The sequence below is a fragment of the Phaethon lepturus genome, unplaced genomic scaffold, assembly GCF_000687285.1.
Source record: "Phaethon lepturus isolate BGI_N335 unplaced genomic scaffold, ASM68728v1 scaffold32749, whole genome shotgun sequence".
Taxonomy (NCBI): domain Eukaryota; kingdom Metazoa; phylum Chordata; class Aves; order Phaethontiformes; family Phaethontidae; genus Phaethon; species Phaethon lepturus.
In genome coordinates, this window is record NW_010566117.1 from 15,745 (window position 1) to 34,062 (window position 18,318).

General features: G+C 41.7%; 1 protein-coding gene across 1 annotated transcript in view; it reads right to left on the bottom strand.

The window, feature by feature from the left end:
• Positions 1-18,133, bottom strand: part of NUP98 (nucleoporin 98kDa) — a gene marked incomplete at its 5' end in the record, with an annotated part of 29,082 nt that extends 10,949 nt beyond the window's left edge. The window contains 14 exons of the mRNA XM_010295388.1: positions 593-769; positions 4,490-4,654; positions 4,977-5,154; positions 5,441-5,579; positions 6,322-6,435; positions 7,586-7,893; positions 9,216-9,332; positions 10,563-10,750; positions 12,416-12,549; positions 13,962-14,102; positions 14,528-14,620; positions 16,363-16,450; positions 17,043-17,180; positions 17,970-18,133. Of these exons, the coding sequence (XP_010293690.1) occupies positions 593-769; positions 4,490-4,654; positions 4,977-5,154; positions 5,441-5,579; positions 6,322-6,435; positions 7,586-7,893; positions 9,216-9,332; positions 10,563-10,750; positions 12,416-12,549; positions 13,962-14,102; positions 14,528-14,620; positions 16,363-16,450; positions 17,043-17,180; positions 17,970-18,133 (2,144 nt within the window). The remainder of the gene's footprint in view (positions 1-592; positions 770-4,489; positions 4,655-4,976; positions 5,155-5,440; positions 5,580-6,321; positions 6,436-7,585; positions 7,894-9,215; positions 9,333-10,562; positions 10,751-12,415; positions 12,550-13,961; positions 14,103-14,527; positions 14,621-16,362; positions 16,451-17,042; positions 17,181-17,969) is intronic.
• Positions 18,134-18,318: the final 185 nt, after the last annotated feature.

Sequence of the window (18,318 nt, forward strand, 5' to 3'; positions counted from 1 at the left end):
AGCAAGCTTGTCAGTTGACGATAAACTTTTAAAAACTACTAGTTAAATCAGTATCACAGTACTAGTTAGGATGGCTATGGAGTGCTAAAATAATAATGTTTTCTTAGAACTTACCTCTACTTGTTTTACAGCTTAAGTAGTAACTCCAGGACTATTTTTCCCTTACAAATTAAGAACAAAGGTAGAGGCCCACAAGCATTCAAGGTACTATCCTTTCACCAAACACACACACACACATACCAAAACCCAAATCAAGACCAGTTATCCTGTCACCTTGTTTTCCACAAACTGGGGCCAAAGCAGTCCTGGCTAGGTATTAGTTTTGCTTATCACATTGCCCACACTTCAGAATTTTGAAATATAAATTCTAGCCTTAAGATGATTTTCATTCTTGCCTTAAGCTTTCCATGTCTGTAAAGGTTTACTACAGAAACAAAGACAACTAACATGTAAGTTTTAATCACACTACAGGTGTGATATATAGTTTGTTACAAGTTGGTATATAAATACACTCGGGGAGGCAAACCGAGAAGTTAGTGAGAGATATTACCAAGTCCACTCTTTCAGAGAGGGGAAATTGTAAGACACTCACCTGCAAGACATGGGGGTTAATACCCAGGGTTGACACAATGTGAGTTGAAGCAGGCACTGCCTCCTGCTCTTCTATCATGTTATCTTCTAAAATGGACTCAGAGGGAGGCTCCTGGGTGATGTCTGCCATATCACTGTCCAGTTCCACAACCCTGCCGAGCTGCTCCACTTCCGGGGTCTGCGGACACATGCAGAGGCCATGTCAGACAACAACAGCTTGCAACAGTTTGCCGAGAAAGAGTATTTAATAGCTTCAACAATCACCTGCAAATGAAGCGGAGTACTCCCTTGCTTGTGTCAAGATTCCACATTAAGTTTAGAGATGAATATAGATAACCTATTCCCATTTTCTTCTGAGTTGTAACGTAACAGTGCAAGTTAAAGTGAAGGAGAAGTCACGGTTTAGTGATGTCCTCCCGAAGTTTGCCAAGTTCTGCCATTCAGTTTAAGAAACTATTCTTCAGCTTTCCGTTTTTCATATGACCAACAAAAAGGAAGAGTTTGTGCATCCTGCCTTCCTTCCCTTCTCCCTCAAAATGCTATCACACAAAGAAAAGTTTCCTGTGCCTAGGTTCAACCCAGGACATTTTAGATGACCATGCACTCAGTTTAAAAGTAGTGATTCTCCAGCATTAATGTGTGGCACCACTGGTGGTTGATGAGCAGATGAGTCACTGCAATACCTGCTTTGTTTCCCCAGCTGTGACATAGTACAAGTTGAAAACATTGAGTTTATATTCCACAAAGAACTTCACAGAAGTTTTAAGTGGACACGAGCCCCTTCAAGACCATGTAAGACTGGGTCACAGAGTATGGGTGCACATGCATGTAAAATTTTTTTTGAATTTTAAATCAGGACGCAACTGTTATTGGACTAAAAAGTTGGGGGGGGGGGGTGTCCCCAATTACATTCTACTAAGAACATTAGCAGTTAGAAAGTTAAATACAGAAGTTCTCTTCCCATCTGCAGCTAAATTTCTCACCTCTACTGCTAGTCCAAGGCAGGAAGAAGAATTAATTTTACAATTTTTCTGAAGGCAATCACATGACATCGCCTTTGTGGTGAGCCCGAGGTGACCTCTACACACCTTCAATCACTTAAGACAACTTGGACTTACAGACCAGGCAAGGCCAGGAAACACTCAGCCAGTACAAACAATGAGCAGGCATCAGAAGTTAACTTTCAAGCACTGCCATCGCCTCTAGCTCTGCCTGGCTTGCTGCCATGGCGACAGCGGTGAGGCCCTGAGCTGGGACCAAACAGCAGAGCGTGACAGAACACTGCAAGCCTTTCAGCTATGTACCAGCTCTGCTACCAGAACCTGCTCCATAGGACAAAAACCCCTGGGGAATGCCATTCACTGCTGGTATTGTGCAGCTAACAGGCCAACCCAAAAGAAGCACCTAGCCCAGGAGTAATTAGCCTGTGCCACATTAGCTGAATGGCCTTCAGGTTCTAACCAGGTGACCCCTCAGTTCCTGATGGGCTCTAACCCCAAACCTTGGCTCCAGTCCACCAGTTTGGCTCCAGTCTAACCACTCCTGTTGCTTAGATATGAGTGTCCTGTGAAATATTCATGCTTACAGCTTACTTGGTTTCCAGAAGTAACGTGCAGACTGCTGAAGCAATGCTCTGGAGCAATGCATATATATGAGTAAGGAAACTGTTGGCAGATAGTGCACTGGAAATCACACTAAGGATATTTAAAAGCATATTCAAATGGCTGCTTCTTAGCTCATTAGAATCAGCCAAGAAATGTTATGAAGGTTATCAGATGAGGCAGATAAAGTTCAACAAGGGGGGTCTGTAAAGATAGAACTGAATGGCAGACATGGCAGGAGCACTACCTAGTGGTATCTGAGCATGCCTACAGTACACGGAGCAGATTTACAAGTCAAAATATGTTTAAACACAAGTTTCACTACTCCTTTTATTGTGCTTTAATGCAGCCATGTCCCTGGTGTAACTACTTCCTGTGGACCTTGAAACATTAATAAATTCATTAATATTCAAGTTAGTGAGGGAGGAAAAAAACCCCAAGTTTAGCTCCTAAATGTTTCCTACAGACCAAAGTATATTATTTTCAGATGCTTTACACGTCAAGAGCTTGGCAAGTTTTAAGCCACACTATGAGTTTCTCAGTGGTTTGGGAAATGAAGCTAGATGTTTCTCCCCATTTTAAGAAACAAAAACCTTAGTTACTGCTATGCAAGTCAAACAGGTTAATTAACCTGGACCACTGGGATCCCAAAACGCACCAGCGCTGGCTGTACTGAAAGGCGTTTCGGTGAACTGCTGCCACCAGACCTTTAGTTCTGGACCCCTCTAACCTGCATGGATACCTCAAGCAGCAGAGCTGGAATGGTAGGCGTTTCTACAGGAGTTACAACTAGACCACAGACTATGTAAGATTAAAAGCAGTTCCCAGTTGATTTAACATTTTCCTACTACAAAAGCAATGAAACTGGTTTTTTGCACAAGCAGTGATGAAGTGTGATTTGTTAGATCTCCTGATGCTATGAAGCCCTTGTCCAGAACGGCTCTAAGTTACCCAAAGCCAATGGCCAATGAAGATAAATGCTGCTAGAATGTGTCCTGGTTTCAAAAGGACTAGACCCAGTAAAAAAAAAAAGTGTTCAACCTATTTGAGAGTACTGCCTCTTAAGCTGTTTTTTATGCTTTGATTTCAGAGATGCAGAAATAAAACTGTCCTCCTCTGCTTCCCAGTGAGATGACACACCATGAACGCTGGCCACGTGCCAAGCAGCATGGTGCCACATGATCCATGCCTCGGTGAGCTGCAAGCTTAGAGAGCACTTTCCACTGCAGTCACAGATTACTGAAGGGTAAACCAGAAAGTCTGCTTATGCATAGCAACAAAAACATCTCTGCAAGTCCTATCCAGCTGCCAAATACCCCCTGCTCAGCCTTCCTGCACATCCTAGCTGCTGAAAGTTTATTTTCACAACTAGGCAATCAATAAACCAGTTTTGGAAAAAAAAAAGTCTCAAGGCACTTGCATTCTGCTTTATGACAAATTACTTCAAAAAGTTATAGGTAGTTCACAAATGTTTACTATTAACACTTGGCATAAACACTATGCCATCACTAGCACAACGCCTTCCAAATAGGCTGGTTTTTCACCCGTAATGAAGCAGCTCCTACTTTAGCTTGACAATATCCATACTAATGACATTTGGAAAATGCAAGTGTTATCAGCTGCAATTAGGCTAACCTTTAAAACCACATAAAACGATTTTTTAAGAATTAAATTAACATCAGACCTTAAGGAGTCACCAGTGAACTGGATAAAACGCTACCTTCCCTGTGTAAGACAGAGGCATACTACTGAGGATGTTTTACAAAGCTTTAGAAGCAGTCACATCCAACCCAAATACATTTAAAAATCCAGCATATAACCAGCCTTAAAAAAGTAGTTTTTAATAAAAATAGAGCACATTCTTAAAATATAAAGCATACAGTCTTGCATACTAAATGATGGTAACGTCAAATTAATGCACAATATCATTCTAAAGGCAGGCAGCACAAGGCATTATAATTCTATAGCATATATTCAATATTCACAAAAAAAAGTTCTTTCATAAGTGGTGCAAATATGCTGAACTCAATCTAGACCAGAATTTAAACAAGAAACAAGGGTTTAAAACCTTCCCATCCCCACACGTCCTCAGTATGAAGTGTCAAGTATATTAACGAAAAAGAACATGCAAACACTCATCAAGAGGTCAGAAGAGCTACTGAGTTTGTGCACATTTGTGTAAGGTTTTGCTCTTCGGTTTCCAGGCTACTCGTTACTTCAACAACCCCTCCCTAGGCACCAGCTATTCTTCAAATTTCATTTTATGAATTCCCTTCTAGTCACTGTCCTCCTTCTACCTGAGATGGAGGCGTTGGCTTGCCATTTAGGGTCATTTGCTGGGGCGGCAGATGCCCTGAGGGCGGCACAGGTGTAGTTTTTAACTTCTTTGTGTCCACTTTTGAAGGATGCTCTTCCTCTTCCTCATCTGAATCTTGTAAACCATACTTGGAAAAGTGTGCCACCTGTGTAATGAGAAGGGCAAGTATGTCATACCTTGGAAGAGAGACTTCAGGCATCCATTTCTGAAAGGCCTGAGCAATGAGCTGGCATAACTGTCCACCTTACAGAGCTGTTGTGACACCTGGAATAAATTCAGCTTTTGTATAGACCAAGAACAGCTGCTGTATGCAGGTCTTAAGCCAAAGAAGTTTTGACCAGTTTGGTGAGGATAGTTTGCACTACAGCTGAAGGATGCGAGACGGGTTACAGAAGTTCAGCAAAAGTTTTTGAATTCACACTACTTCTGATATTCTTGTCACTTTACAGCTAGAACAGAAACGTTACCTTAAACACCCAGGATCCAGTCTCTGGGCGGTACTCCTTGAATCGAGCACCCTGCTTCCGAGATACAGACTCCAGTCTACCCTCGTAATTCATCTCCGCCAGTCGTTCAGGGCTTTTGATCAGGCAACGAGATGTTTTATCTGTAGGCCAGACTCCATCTAAGGTAACTTCAGCTCGTCTGTTTAAGACAGACAAAGTTCAAGAGACTACAAGGTTTTGAGGCAAAACTATTAAAGTACACATATAGGAGCTGAGAATTGAACACGGGGGCTCAAATCAACTTTTAAACCTGATTTCTGGTTCAGAAACTTGCAAGTATCTAGTAACTTGTATAGTGCTCCAGTCTGAACACACACCTCTGATTTAGATTTCTGGTAGCTGGCTGCACACACAGTAGACTATCAATATTATAAAAACCATCCTTACTAGCCACTATCTTCAGACAGTACATATTTAAGAATTACCTGTTTAAACCTTCACCAATAGGTGGTTTTCTTTCATCGTCAGGGTAAACAATAACTTCTTTTCTACGGATATGTACAATGTCATCCAGATTTAAGTTAGTTAGATTTACCTCTCCTTCAAAGTAAATTGATCCATAACCTGCAAAACAAACCAAAACATCACAATCTGTCCATTAAAAAAAAAAAAAAAATCACATGCTGGAGAACCTATGTTCCTGCAATGCTCCTCCTTTCCCCACCTTACCCCCTAGCTTGGTCATGTCTCCAGAACAACGTACAAGTGATCCCTCCTTCCCAGTGTGAAAATACTGAAGATGTGTTATGAACTTTTTTCATAGTCAATCCTTTTGCACAGAAAGCTTTTTGTTATCACTTGGCTATTCATATTGCCAGCACAGATACTAAGTGTACCCTCAGCTTCATAGGATACTTAGAAAAAGTGTTTTAAAAACAGTATACACTATATGATTTTTTTTTTTTTTTTAAATAAACGCAGTAAAGAATACAGTTTGGGCTGAAGGCTCTTCACTAGAGCTCAGCCAGCGCCAGTGTAGGTAGCAACTAAGATGAAAGCAATGATGATCCATTTTGTATCAATGTTCCAGCTAGGCTGGATTTTACAATCTTTACATTTAAGGACAGCAAGTGTCTTAAAAGCTACAGGTGCTTTTGTTCTTTTCATGTTCAAGCCTCTCAAGTCATCCCATAACACAGGCTGTTAGAGCTACCAGTCTGAAAGAGTACAAGTCTGTGATGCATGTTGTTCACAATGCAAGGGCACTGTTTGTAATTCTACTGAGGGTATGAACTCAGATTTGGGTTCCACAGCTTTAAAATCGCTGGCTCAATTTTAAGCAACTAGAAAAGCTGTATGTGCTTACCTTTGCGGCCTATGGTGAAGTCTGTCACGATACATTCATTTCTGTCATTGGTAAATCTAGCCAGCTCCTCCATGGATGGTATGGTGTAGTAGCCAGCTCTTGTTAGAACAATTCCTACAACAGAAAAATTATTGAGAACTGGGCTGACAGCAAGTTCTCAACTTTAGCATTTCAAGATTTCTTTTGCAAGACTGGACAACTGAAGGTCCCCAAACAAACTGAGTCAGTGCAGCAAAAGCAAACAGAGAAATCAAAATGCCTTATTTTCACAGCCTTCATAGCAAATTTAAGACAATTGCTATGCCAGGTTCTTTCAGCCTAGCAACCTGTCAGAGATCAGTAGAAGATGTGTAGTTAAAAAAAATGCAAACACATACAGCAACACTTGACAGAAACACTCTCCCAGCTTTAATAATTTGGGAGCTCAGGCACCTTGCGGACCAAGATGCAGCACCTTTTACATTTAACAGTCTCCAACTTTTTTTCATTCATCCATTAATTTGTCTAGTGATCTTTAAAATCCACAAAAGCTTTTTGCATCTACAACATCTTGCTATTGGGGCTTCTGAAGATGTTTCTTTTGAACACGTCACCTACTAGTTTCATTAGATGCAACGTATCACCTGCAAGGACAAATAAATCTTTTCCACTCTACCTTTTCCAGATCACTCACGAGTTTAAAAAAACCCAAAACATAACAATGCCCCTACCTCTTCACCAGCTACAAAGTGTTAGTTAGGGGAAAGGTGCTCAAGACCTCTCATAATATTTTCACTTCTCTATCTTTTTCAGTTTTACTAAACCCCAAGACAGGAATTGAGAGTGCTGAAAACACACACATGATGGGTCTAGAGACACGATCATGTTCTTCGGGCCATTCCTTTCCTGGCAAACTCTACAATGCAGTTTGCATATTGGTACTACCAAGCATTGGATTTCTAGCTCGTAAGATCTTGTTCCTGAACGATAGTCAGCTCAGTCTACTACTGCAGAACAATTACAGATTGGGTTCTCCTCCTTCTTCTCACACTTCTCACTACCTCAATGTAATTGAAAATTGGGTGATGAAATTCAATTGCTCATTGACTCAGCAGAAAAAAAATTCTGCACTAGGTAAGAGACTGAAAAACAAGATTTGTACGCTGAAGAAAAGAGGAGGGAAGGGAAAAATTTGAGGGTCTAAAACAGCAAAAGAGGACTTTAATGAAGCATGCATGAAATGCTGTCAGGAACTATGCATCTACTGCCCCACACACAGCCTAACCTGCAGGATGCAGATGATGCACAGTTTCAGGCTCCTCTTCACGCTCATCCTGAAGGGAATCATCATGAAATGAGGCATCTTCACTGCTTCCTTCCAGACCATTCCGCAAGGCCACCCGCATATTCAGAGCCACAATGGTATCATCCACACTATTCTGGTGTTTGTGCACAGTGTTGTCTGGGGTCTGTGGGATGGGCTTGGCAATGGGGTTAGTGTAAAACCTAGTCACTTCATTATGATCCTCCTCCTCCTCCTCTCGCTCACCATCTTGTCGGTGGTTTTCATCTGGAGGTACTGACAAAAAGAACCTGAAGAAATGAAGAATAAAGTTGAATTATTTAGTTCTAAGGGACTTATGCCAACACTAAAATTCTGGTGTCTTTTCACATAAAAAGCAAACAGGACCACCACATGAACTGCAGAGTCAGCAGACTGAGGGAAGCCATTATTCCCCTTCACTCTGCCCTTGTCAGACAACCTCTGCCATTTTGCGTCTAACCTGGGCTCCAGGTTAAGATGCAGGAGGCTCCAGGATAAGACCAGGAGAGGAGTACCACAATGCTCGGGGGACTACAGCACATGCCCTGTGAGGAGACCTTGAGTGAAATGGGTTGCTCAGGCTGGGGAAAAGGCTTGCAAGGGTGGGGCATAATAGCAGCCTTCCAACACCAAAGGCTTCAGGCTCTCCACAGATACGCATGGCAGAAGGATGAGAAACAACAGTCAAATTAAAACAGGGAAAGCATTGAGGACAGCCAATCATTGGAACAGAGACCCAGAGAGGCTGCAAATCTCTATCCATGGAGGTTGACCACTTGACCACTCTCTCCGTAAAGAAATTTTTCCTAGTATCTAGTCTAAACCTCCCCTGGCACAACCTGAGGCCATTTCCTCTAGTCCTGTCGCTAGGTTAGCTGTGTTGCCAGCAGCCCAGTACAACAAATGCCCCTGCCCCATTATCAACTGCCTAGGTCAGGAGTAAGGTGATCAGAAACAATGTTCCTCACTCTCATAATCAGTTCTTACTTATAGTAGCTTTAAGCAAAATCAAAGTGTTGAGCGAGTCAGGAATTTCTCCAGCCTTTGATTAAGACAAAAAGTTCATCTGAAATATGGCCACAGATTTTTAGAAGATGTAGGTATTCAGGCTTTTTTTTTTTTTGGAGGGGGAGAAAGAGGGCCTCAGAGATTCCTCATTTTAATATGTAGAAAATACATTACTATTATGAGACATTGGGATCAGTGGAGCTTCCTTGCAATTCCCACTTTACTGAGGAGGACTAAGCAGAAAGAGAGGTTCTTCTCACCTCAGGGTCAGGTTTATCACTTCCCTGAAGAAATGGCCTACTTTCTCACTACAGGGAACAAAGAGAGACCTATCCAGAAAGTAACTCGTTCCCCTTTGAACTCCTGATTTTGGGTGGAATGAATTGCTATGTGACCACACAGGAAGAACATACAGCTAGTTTAAGAGGAAATGAGTCTCACAACAAGTCAACTCGCTTCCAATGAACAGCTAAGACAATATCCCTGAAAATAACTACCTATTCTATTAATAACAATTTAGAGACAGGCATAACCTGTTTGCATTTCTCGTAAGTATAAACACTTTCCTGATGAATCAACATACCGATCTCCATTCTCTGGATACTCCGATGGAGAAGCCAGGTCTTCATTTTCACGATTGACAGGTGAGAACAGATTGCTACTGTTGAGATTCTTCAAAACCAACTTTTTGATGCTCTTCCTAAAAAGAAAAAAAAATGACACCAAAGAGGAATTTGGATATATCCACTGCATAAATATGTATTTCATGCTTAATTTGTGTGTTCCAGGGACCAGGAATCAGCTGTACAAAACCTGGCACACAAAATATTCCCACACTCAGGATGTACAACATCTTCTGCAAGAGCACTGCAGTAGCTAAGATACTAAAACTTTTTTTGGAATACCATTCAAGGCTTTGGTTTATGGTAAGTGTAAAAAGCACAAGTCATTGAAAGCTTCAAATCCAAGTTCAGTAAACTAGTATGATCTGTTTTACAACACAGAGCTTTTCCAGCAGAAGCACAGAACCCTGCACAGAGAGTCTGGCCCACAGATGCAGGTTCTTCTTCACTACAGGGTCACTTTAGGAACAGATGAATAGCCAGGCTAGGATTCACTGCCTGCAATCTCAAGATCACTGAATATCTATTCCAATTATACTCAAAAAGGTCTAAGTATCTCTTTGTTCTGATCTTTCATTCGTTTGCTGTTTTTCAATAAAAGGCTGAGTAATACCACTCTGCTCTCTCCCTGGAAAGTGAACAGATGTTTCAGGCTAAGTTAAAGACAAATCAAGTTCGCAAAGGTTAAAAAGAGTTTTTAAAAAGCCTGTGCTTAGACAGACTTTCAATAACTTATGCATCTTTCCCCAAAGTTGTTTGTTGTTTTTAACTAAACTCCAAAGCTTTCCAAACCCCTTTTCAATTTGATTGCCACTGGTGCTCTTGAAGACTAAAACCAAAAGCTTCAGTAGGGTAGATCCCCAGCTTCATTATTTGTTTCTCACAGAAACATCTGTGTATCTGAAATAGGACCAGTACTAGGCTATGAAAAGGTCAGAAATCTGCCTTCATACTAGGTGCATTAGCAAACCTAATGACACTTCTACTTCAGAAGCAGGAAGTATTACACTGTACAAGCTCTCCTTGTAATAATTTCTACTTGACTTTATAGAAGCTTTGCTCCAATCATGGGATGACCTCGTTTTACAACATATTTGCCCTTAACAGTTTAACCTGAATATTTTCATGTCCTCTGCACAAAACATTTCTCTCCAAATTTTACACAAAACTTGTTATTGTTATTCATGTTCAAACCAGGTCACAAAACAGTCATGGAATTTAGAACTCTATACAGGCGTTTACTGAATCTGATTAGAAGATTCTTGCACCACCTCCTCCCTCCAACATACACAAAAGAAAAAACTAACTTTGGCATAAATGCACCATTGGATAGGGATGGCTCGTCATCATCAAGACCATCAAAGAGATGAGATTTAGCAGAGCCAGCTGACTGCAAAGCTTTTGGTCGCACTCTGGTCGCTGGACGCGGTGTCAGTTTGTAGTGGGTGGGTGTCGTCAACGCCTTCTGAGCTGCTGGGTTAGTTGGTTTCAGCCTCTGAAAACAGAGAGATGTAGAACTGGAATTTTCATACCACTTACTGCAAGGGTTTGTGGACAGTGAGAGTGCCTGCTGTTGTTAAGGCTATCCACTCAAGGACCTTGAGTAGTAAGTAAGCAGGGAAGTAAGAAACAAAACCAGAGACACAAAGCTGGTTGACAACAGGTAATGGAACTAACGCCAAAGACCAGAAGTCTCCAGACACTCACCAACAGGCCATTAAGAAACTACAGGCACAGCTTTGAAGAGGGCCGGCCTGGACCTCCTGTCCAGGCTGAGAGAATCTGGGGACAGCTACTGGAGTGAAACCGGGGGTGTGGGCACCCCGGGCCTCTGGTGCCAGCAGCTGGAGCGAGAGGAAGCCTCAGTGTCTGGAGCAGATGAGGGTCTCTGCTCCAGGCTGTAGGATGGGAACCAGTGTGTGTCCCAGTTGTAGCTACTGGGCAGGGGGGCTAGGGTGAGTGAAGGTCTTGGCAACATCCCCTAGAACAAGACCACAGGCCTCTGGCCCATGTGCCTGGGTGACAGCTGCTGGCACTAAGGGACAGGCAGAGCACCTGCATCATCCCCAAACCTCACCTGTGTGGGGGCACACGTGTGTAACTCGCTAGCAAGCTTCAAACTGGACTAGCACACAAGTAGGAGGCCCTGGGTCCTGGCAGGGATATCGGAAAGGCAGAGCTCTCGTGCTGATACCAAGGGATCATGAGCACCCTGTGCTCATGAAATGAGTGTGTGAGCATGTGCACCTTTTGCAGCAAGCATCAAGCTGGACTAGCCTGCTCCGTAGAGCAGGGAACAAGAGGGCTCAAGATCTAGGCAGGGCTATCGGATGGACAGAGGGGCTAATGCTCAAGGGCTCCACAAATGTGTGGCTGAGTCTAGGGAGTGTGACATGTGCTTTCACGAGGGAACGTCAACCCTTATCAGCCAAAGGAGGAAGGGGATGTGGCTGTATATGCTTATGTTTTATGGGAGTCCTTGTAGTGTTACACGTGGGTACTGCTGAAGGCAGCGCCTTGTCTCTGCTGTGCAGGCAGTGTGTCAGTGCACTCTGCATGTGTGCGTCTGGGATACATGCTCAGCTTCACAGCTGATGGCACCTGCAAATGGGAAAGCAACAGCCACATCCATCAGCCTAAGAAGGAGACCCCCTGGGTCCCTGAGCATACTGTGCTGGGCTCCAGCAGCTGGGCAGGAGTAATCTCTAGCCGCTGGAATTTGCCCAGGGGCAGCAGCCATTTAGAACCTCCCTTAACACTTTAAAAGTCTGAAAAGTATTTGTTTCGTTGTCTTTTAAAACAAACCAATAGGGTATGGTTTGTCAGAGACTGTCATAAGAGATGTCATAAGCAAAGCTCAAGCTAAGCACTAAAAATATTCCAAGTACAGACAATTACCCATCTTTCTCCTCAACCAGCAGCAGTAAGCTTAACAAGAGCTCCAAAGCCAAGGCTCTGATGTAGCCAAAAGCAGTAAACAAAGCCACAGTATAAGCAGTTTACATCCTGGAGAGCATAAAAAGCCACTACACCAGTATGAGTATACAGACTGCAACTTATTTGCTGCTCACTGCATACTTAAGTGAAGACAGTGAGTTCAAAACATAAATTAATTTCGAATCTTACCCAGAAAGTGAGTTTAATGTTAACATGCACTTACCTCTTCTTTCTTCTTTGGGTCTGACATGGGATTTCTGAAGAGCGGAGAATCTCCAAAAGGTGAATAAGTCAAGCTATTGAGATGCTGCTGAAGGACTGCTTGCTGGGCAGCTGATGCATTTGGGTCTGTCAGTGCTATAAAAAGAACATCATTTTTTAGTTTTAACAGTTTTACTAATAGAACCAAGGTAGGTAGAATAGACCCCCTTCCAATCAGAGGATCTCCTCATAGGAACTCAAATTTCTATACAAACTTCAGCATTCCTTTCCCCTGCTCTTCAGTCACCATTTCTGCAGCAGTTTGAAAGAAGAAATCGGATTCTATTCCTTCACTAAAATCTGCAACCATATTCAGTAAGTTTTCATCTGTGGAAAGCTGAAGGCATGGAGAACTACACATCAGTAGAATGAGCCTGGCCTACCAAAACCTTTAAGTAGTATATTTGACTCTGAAACACCTTTTAAGGAAAAAAAAAAAAAATCTGTGATGCAAAGTTTTTATATTCTTGCTACAGCAATCAAACTTACAGGTCTAGAGTCCTCTCCACAACACAGGCCTCTTAGTTTTGTCTCTCCATCTTCTAGCACTTAATTTTAATTCCCACTAAAATACTACAAGTGTTCACACCATAAAGTGTTTTGAGCAACCTAAAGCAGCTTAATTCTAATTCCAAGAAAACCAGACTGAATCTGTGTGTTTCCAAAGAACAAAACCCCTCTGAGAAACACCAGCTTATTGTCAGACAATGTCTGCACAGATGTCAAGAGTAAGGCTGAGACAACTGGTTCTTTCCCAGATCAAAAGCTGGTTTAACTGAGCAGATGTTAATTAGTGAGACCCTTCCCTACTCTGGCCCACTGCAGGAGTTGCCTACAAAAGGGAATACTTGGATCACCTGTAGGCTTATATGAAGGGAAGTCCAAGCCTGTCTTCCCACAGAGTGTCGTGTGCCGTGTGTGTGTCATCTCCCCACCCCGAGTTCAAAGTAATTTTCCTGAAATCACTGCCTCAGGGGACTAGAGCATCACTTACGTACACCACTCATTTAAATGCTCAGATCTGCCAAACAGGCTGAACACTGCTGGCAGTGGTAGACGTTTTAACTTACAAAATGGTAGCACAAGTGCCTGAGTCTAAAGACCATTTATTTCACCAACGGCACAGCATGCCTGCTAATTCAGTTCCTCTAGCTCTCCTACCACTATATTTTCTTTACTTTTTTTTTTTCCTTCTGTAAGCACCTACTGTTGCTGCCCCAAATTCAGTGATGGGAAATATGTTAGTCATCTCAAAGACAAAACTCTAAAAATAGCTGCAATTATTAGTAATGTTAAGCAACTTTTAATTACTTTAAAAAACACACATATAATTAGCACAAAAGTCATTAACATGGTCCCTACTGCTACCAAGAACAGAAGTGGCCTCAAATAGATGCTCAAACATTTTTTTCCCCTCCGAAGCATTTGGGTGGGATGTGCTTCTATGTTTAGGCACATCTGAAACAAGGGAGGAAGCAGCAATTAAACTCAGGCTAATGCACACTTACCTACAGCAGGCTGAGGGGCTCCAAAGCCCAGAGTAGCTGTTGATGTATTGAATCCTGGTGCTCCAAATGCTCCTGTTCCTAGTGTTCCACCAAGTTTAGGTTGGGTGTTTCCAAATAAAGACGTCTGTCCTGCCCCAAGAGCTGTGGCATGAGAGATGACTGTCATTTACTAGAAGACTGTGACAAACTTACAAGCCAATTTATCCCACAACAAAAACTCAACTATGTATTAATCTGCAAGAAACATTCAACATGTCCATGAATGCTACAGACACTCAAGACTCACGCTATCAGACCAGGGGCTTCGAACACAGAGGACATCACCAGTTTCCCGAACTATTAGCTACCGCTCGAAGCAATGCTGCCTACCACTTCTAAAAGGTTACTTAGCAGTGTGTTAGCAACCTCTTCTTGGTTCTGATTTGAGACTGAGATCCATGGCTTCAAGCTAAAACGTCTACAGCCTATACTACCTTAGAGGATGCAAGTAATACCAAGGCTATATTATCACTGAAGTTTGAGGACTATGCTTAGGCCGACATGAAATAAGCTGGTAAAGTGTTTACCTGTTCCAAACCCTGTTCCAAGTCCAGTTCCCAAAGTCCCAGTTGCAGGCTTATTTCCAAACAAACTATTTCCAGCAGTGTTGGCACCAAAACCTTCAAGAACAGAACCAGTAGCTCATTAATCTAACACTATTAGAGGTGAAATTAAAACATACTTAAATAAATAAGCATCACCAGCTCAGACAGCCCTGCCACAGTTAATGTCAAATTTCACCCAGTTTCCAACAACGCAAGTTAAACTGACAAGCAGCAAGAAGGGACTTCAATGGCGAAAAACATATTTGAGTTTGTTCAGCATTTAATGTAATGCTGAAAATGTCAGTACAGAAAAATACTGGTTTGCCTTCTAAAGCTTTTCAATTTGTTGCAAACTTCAAAGTTTTACTGAAAGCCAGAATGGACATGATGCTGTATCTGGCAACAGAATAAAATCTATTAAGTTTCTTAAACTGCCTGGAAGGAACAAATCCCATGTTATACTGTTTATACCACACACGTACCTCCCCGATTCTTACCGACAAAGCAGGTAACAACTCAGATTCATACGAGTACACAGTTCAAAGACACAACTCTAACTACAGCTAAGTACAATCCAAATCTAACATTAGTCAGATCAGTTCTTAAACTGAAGACTGTGAAACCACCCTATGGTTGGTTAGCATGCAAAGAGAGAATCAAACTAGAAAACTGCAGTCATGGACCAACACCAGAAACACCTTAGAACCACAATCCATTTTTCCTATGAACTGTCCCACTGCAAGTACTGCAGGCAAATTAAAAACACATAGTAAAATCAGCATTGTTCACTACCAAAGAGTGCCAACATACTAACTACTGTGGCTATGACGATCTTGGGGAACAGTAGAACAAGGGACTTCGAAGCAACTTTCACAAGTACTAACAGCTTGCCCAAGGCTGGTCACCACAGTGACACTGTACTTGATGAGGTGGTGCCCCAGCAGTGTCAAAGCTTGACAATTTCTTCCCTCTGTCTATTCTGGCAGGCTGGTATGGCAGGCTAATTGCATTTTAGACTTTATTGCTGATATTAAAAAAAGAGAGGCCAGATGTCAGGACCTAAAACTACTCCTGCTCACTTCCAGGAATACAGTTTTGTTGCTCTTAAGATTCAAGAAAAAAGAAGAACAGATTTCAATAGAAGTCCCATGAAGGAAGACTGTCATTTACTTGAACTATCACTACACATTTCTCATGCTCCATCACACGCTCATTCAACACCAGCTCTCTAACATTAGTGTCAGAGGCCAACATTAACACAAGACCCAGTTCTTCAGGACTTTGATCCTTCACACCAGGAAAGACAACAGCTACCGGTTAAACTAGGACTCTTTCATTTTACTCTTACTCCAGTGCATGATCTCCTTATCCCTGCCATCAAGCTACAGATTCACTGTTTTTACCCTATTTCCTTCAGTACTCCTTTGCAACCACAGTGTATTTACAGCCTTTTAACAAACCTCTACGTTGTATGAATTCTTTGATTCCAAGAGTTTTCAGTTACAGGTTACACTTTCTCTCAAGCACTCATTGAAAGACTGGTACTTTTACTTAAACTATCTACCTTCTTGAGTCAGGGTGTATCACCAAGAGGAAAGGTATAAAACAGCAGCCAAGATGTTTCCCTGCAGCAACATGCACCAGAAGCATGGCTTACCTGGGGATTTTAACATTCATAATCATTTAGCATGCGATATTCAGCAGCCAGGTGTGTGGTATATGCAGTATAGTTTTAAGTGACTGAAATCCCACTTTTTTGTATGTACCAAAATTGGAAGTGTTTGTATTGGTTCCTAAAGTCAGGGTTGGTTTGTTACCAAAGAGGCCGCCGCCAGTGGTTGTACCAAACGAGGGAGCACTGGTCGTGGTGGTTCCAAATCCAGCAGGCTTGTTACCAAACAAGGTCTGAAAGGAAGAAAACATGAATTTGGAAAACTGACAGACTGATGTTAAAGGAATTGCATTAGTGTTTCACTGGAGGCAAGAAAGCAGAACTAACGCCAAGCACAGCTTGGACCACACAACCCAGACTCCCAATAGTGGTGTGTTATTTGCAAGCCACATGCACTAGTACACAGCAAGCACCTTCTGGAAACAAGTATTTTCATTCCATTAAAACCAAAGTGACCAAATATCAAGAATCAAGTTCATTTGCAGTTAAGTCATCATCACAATTTAAACGTCTGTATTTTCAACACTATGCTGAGGCATTCCTAGCAATAGGTAGGCAGTGAGATGTCCAGTCTCTCCAGCTGTCTTTTATCACTCAAGACTTTACTTGTTAAAGTTATTTCTGCAACACGAGTTCTTATATTGTAACCTTCAGTTTACAAAAAAAAAAAAAAAAAAAAAAAATCACACTATTTTTGCATCTTAACTCTTAAGACAACACTACTTTAATGGAGGTCAAAACCCCGGAACAGGACTCTAAGCCACCTGTTTTTATTTTACCTTTTTTTTTTTAAAAAAAATTTTTATTATTAAGGTACAGACATACCGAACCGCCAACACCAAATCCTGTGTTAGCTTGTCCAAAAAGACCAGTTCCGGTTCCAAATCCAGTACCAGCATTTGTATTGGCAGCTGTTCCAAAAAGGCCTCCAGGCTGAGAGGGCTGGGTTACCCCAAAGAGACCCTACGAACAGGAACTAGGTTAAGATAATTCTGCAAAGCTTTTTGAACTCTAGCACTGATGATAACAGAATCAACACACAAGTTAATTAACACATTTCAGTTAACGAAATGACACTACCCTTTTTGCTGGGGGAAGATGGGTAAAAAGCGTTTCAGAAGCTTTAGTCATTCTCCAAGAAATGTTAAAAAAAGGAAATTAAAAAAAAAATCAAAGAATTTATGCTCCCAGCTTAAAAGGATATTGGAATTCCCTCACCACTGAGTGAGGAATGGAGTGAAATGGAAAAGAAACATTTCACAGCATTTTCTGGAAGAAGTCACAACATATTTCAGAGAGAATATAGTACAACTGGAGCCAAAGTCCCTAGCTATGCAACAAGGTACAGCTATGTAGCATCTTTCTATCAAAAAAGCCCATGAATGCTGCTCATTAGTCATCAGAAAGTACAGAATTGTTAATGAATTCCCACAGAACATTAATAATGGAATTATATTCTCTGTGTGAACATGATCAGAAATACTTGAATTGATAGAGAGCAGACTGCTTAAAGAAGGGAATGGATAAAGTTATTTGCTAAAAGCTGTATTGCTGTCCTATTATCATGAATGAAAAATTCTGATTGGCAAGAAGTTGCTAGCTTAGCACCATTCAAAGCTTTGCATCCTAGTTCAATGAAGCTGTACTACAATTTGAGGAAGATCTAAAACACTATATCGCAGCCTCTTCCTGTTTAGATGGAGTAGCTATACCACAAACAAAATCTTTAAGGGTTCAAACAATTTATCTTACCATTGTGTTTGTATTTGGCTGCCCTAGAGTGCTGGTATTGCCAAAAGAAAAGCCAGTGTTCTGCGTTGTTGTGGCTTGACCAAACGGTTTGTTGAACAGACTTGTTGTTTGAGATTGCTGACCAAAAAGACCTCCTGTTGTTCCTGTTCCAAAGCCAGTCGTACCTACAACATATAAACACTTTGGTTAAAAAACCCTCAAACATTTATCCAAACCCACTACGTTTCCACACTCAGCACATTCAAACAGGGAAAAAGATGGTCCAATTCAATGGACCAGCAAAAAAACGCAGTGTCACCAAGACAGCACGGCATCTGCGTTCAGATGGAAGTATCACAGAATCACAGAA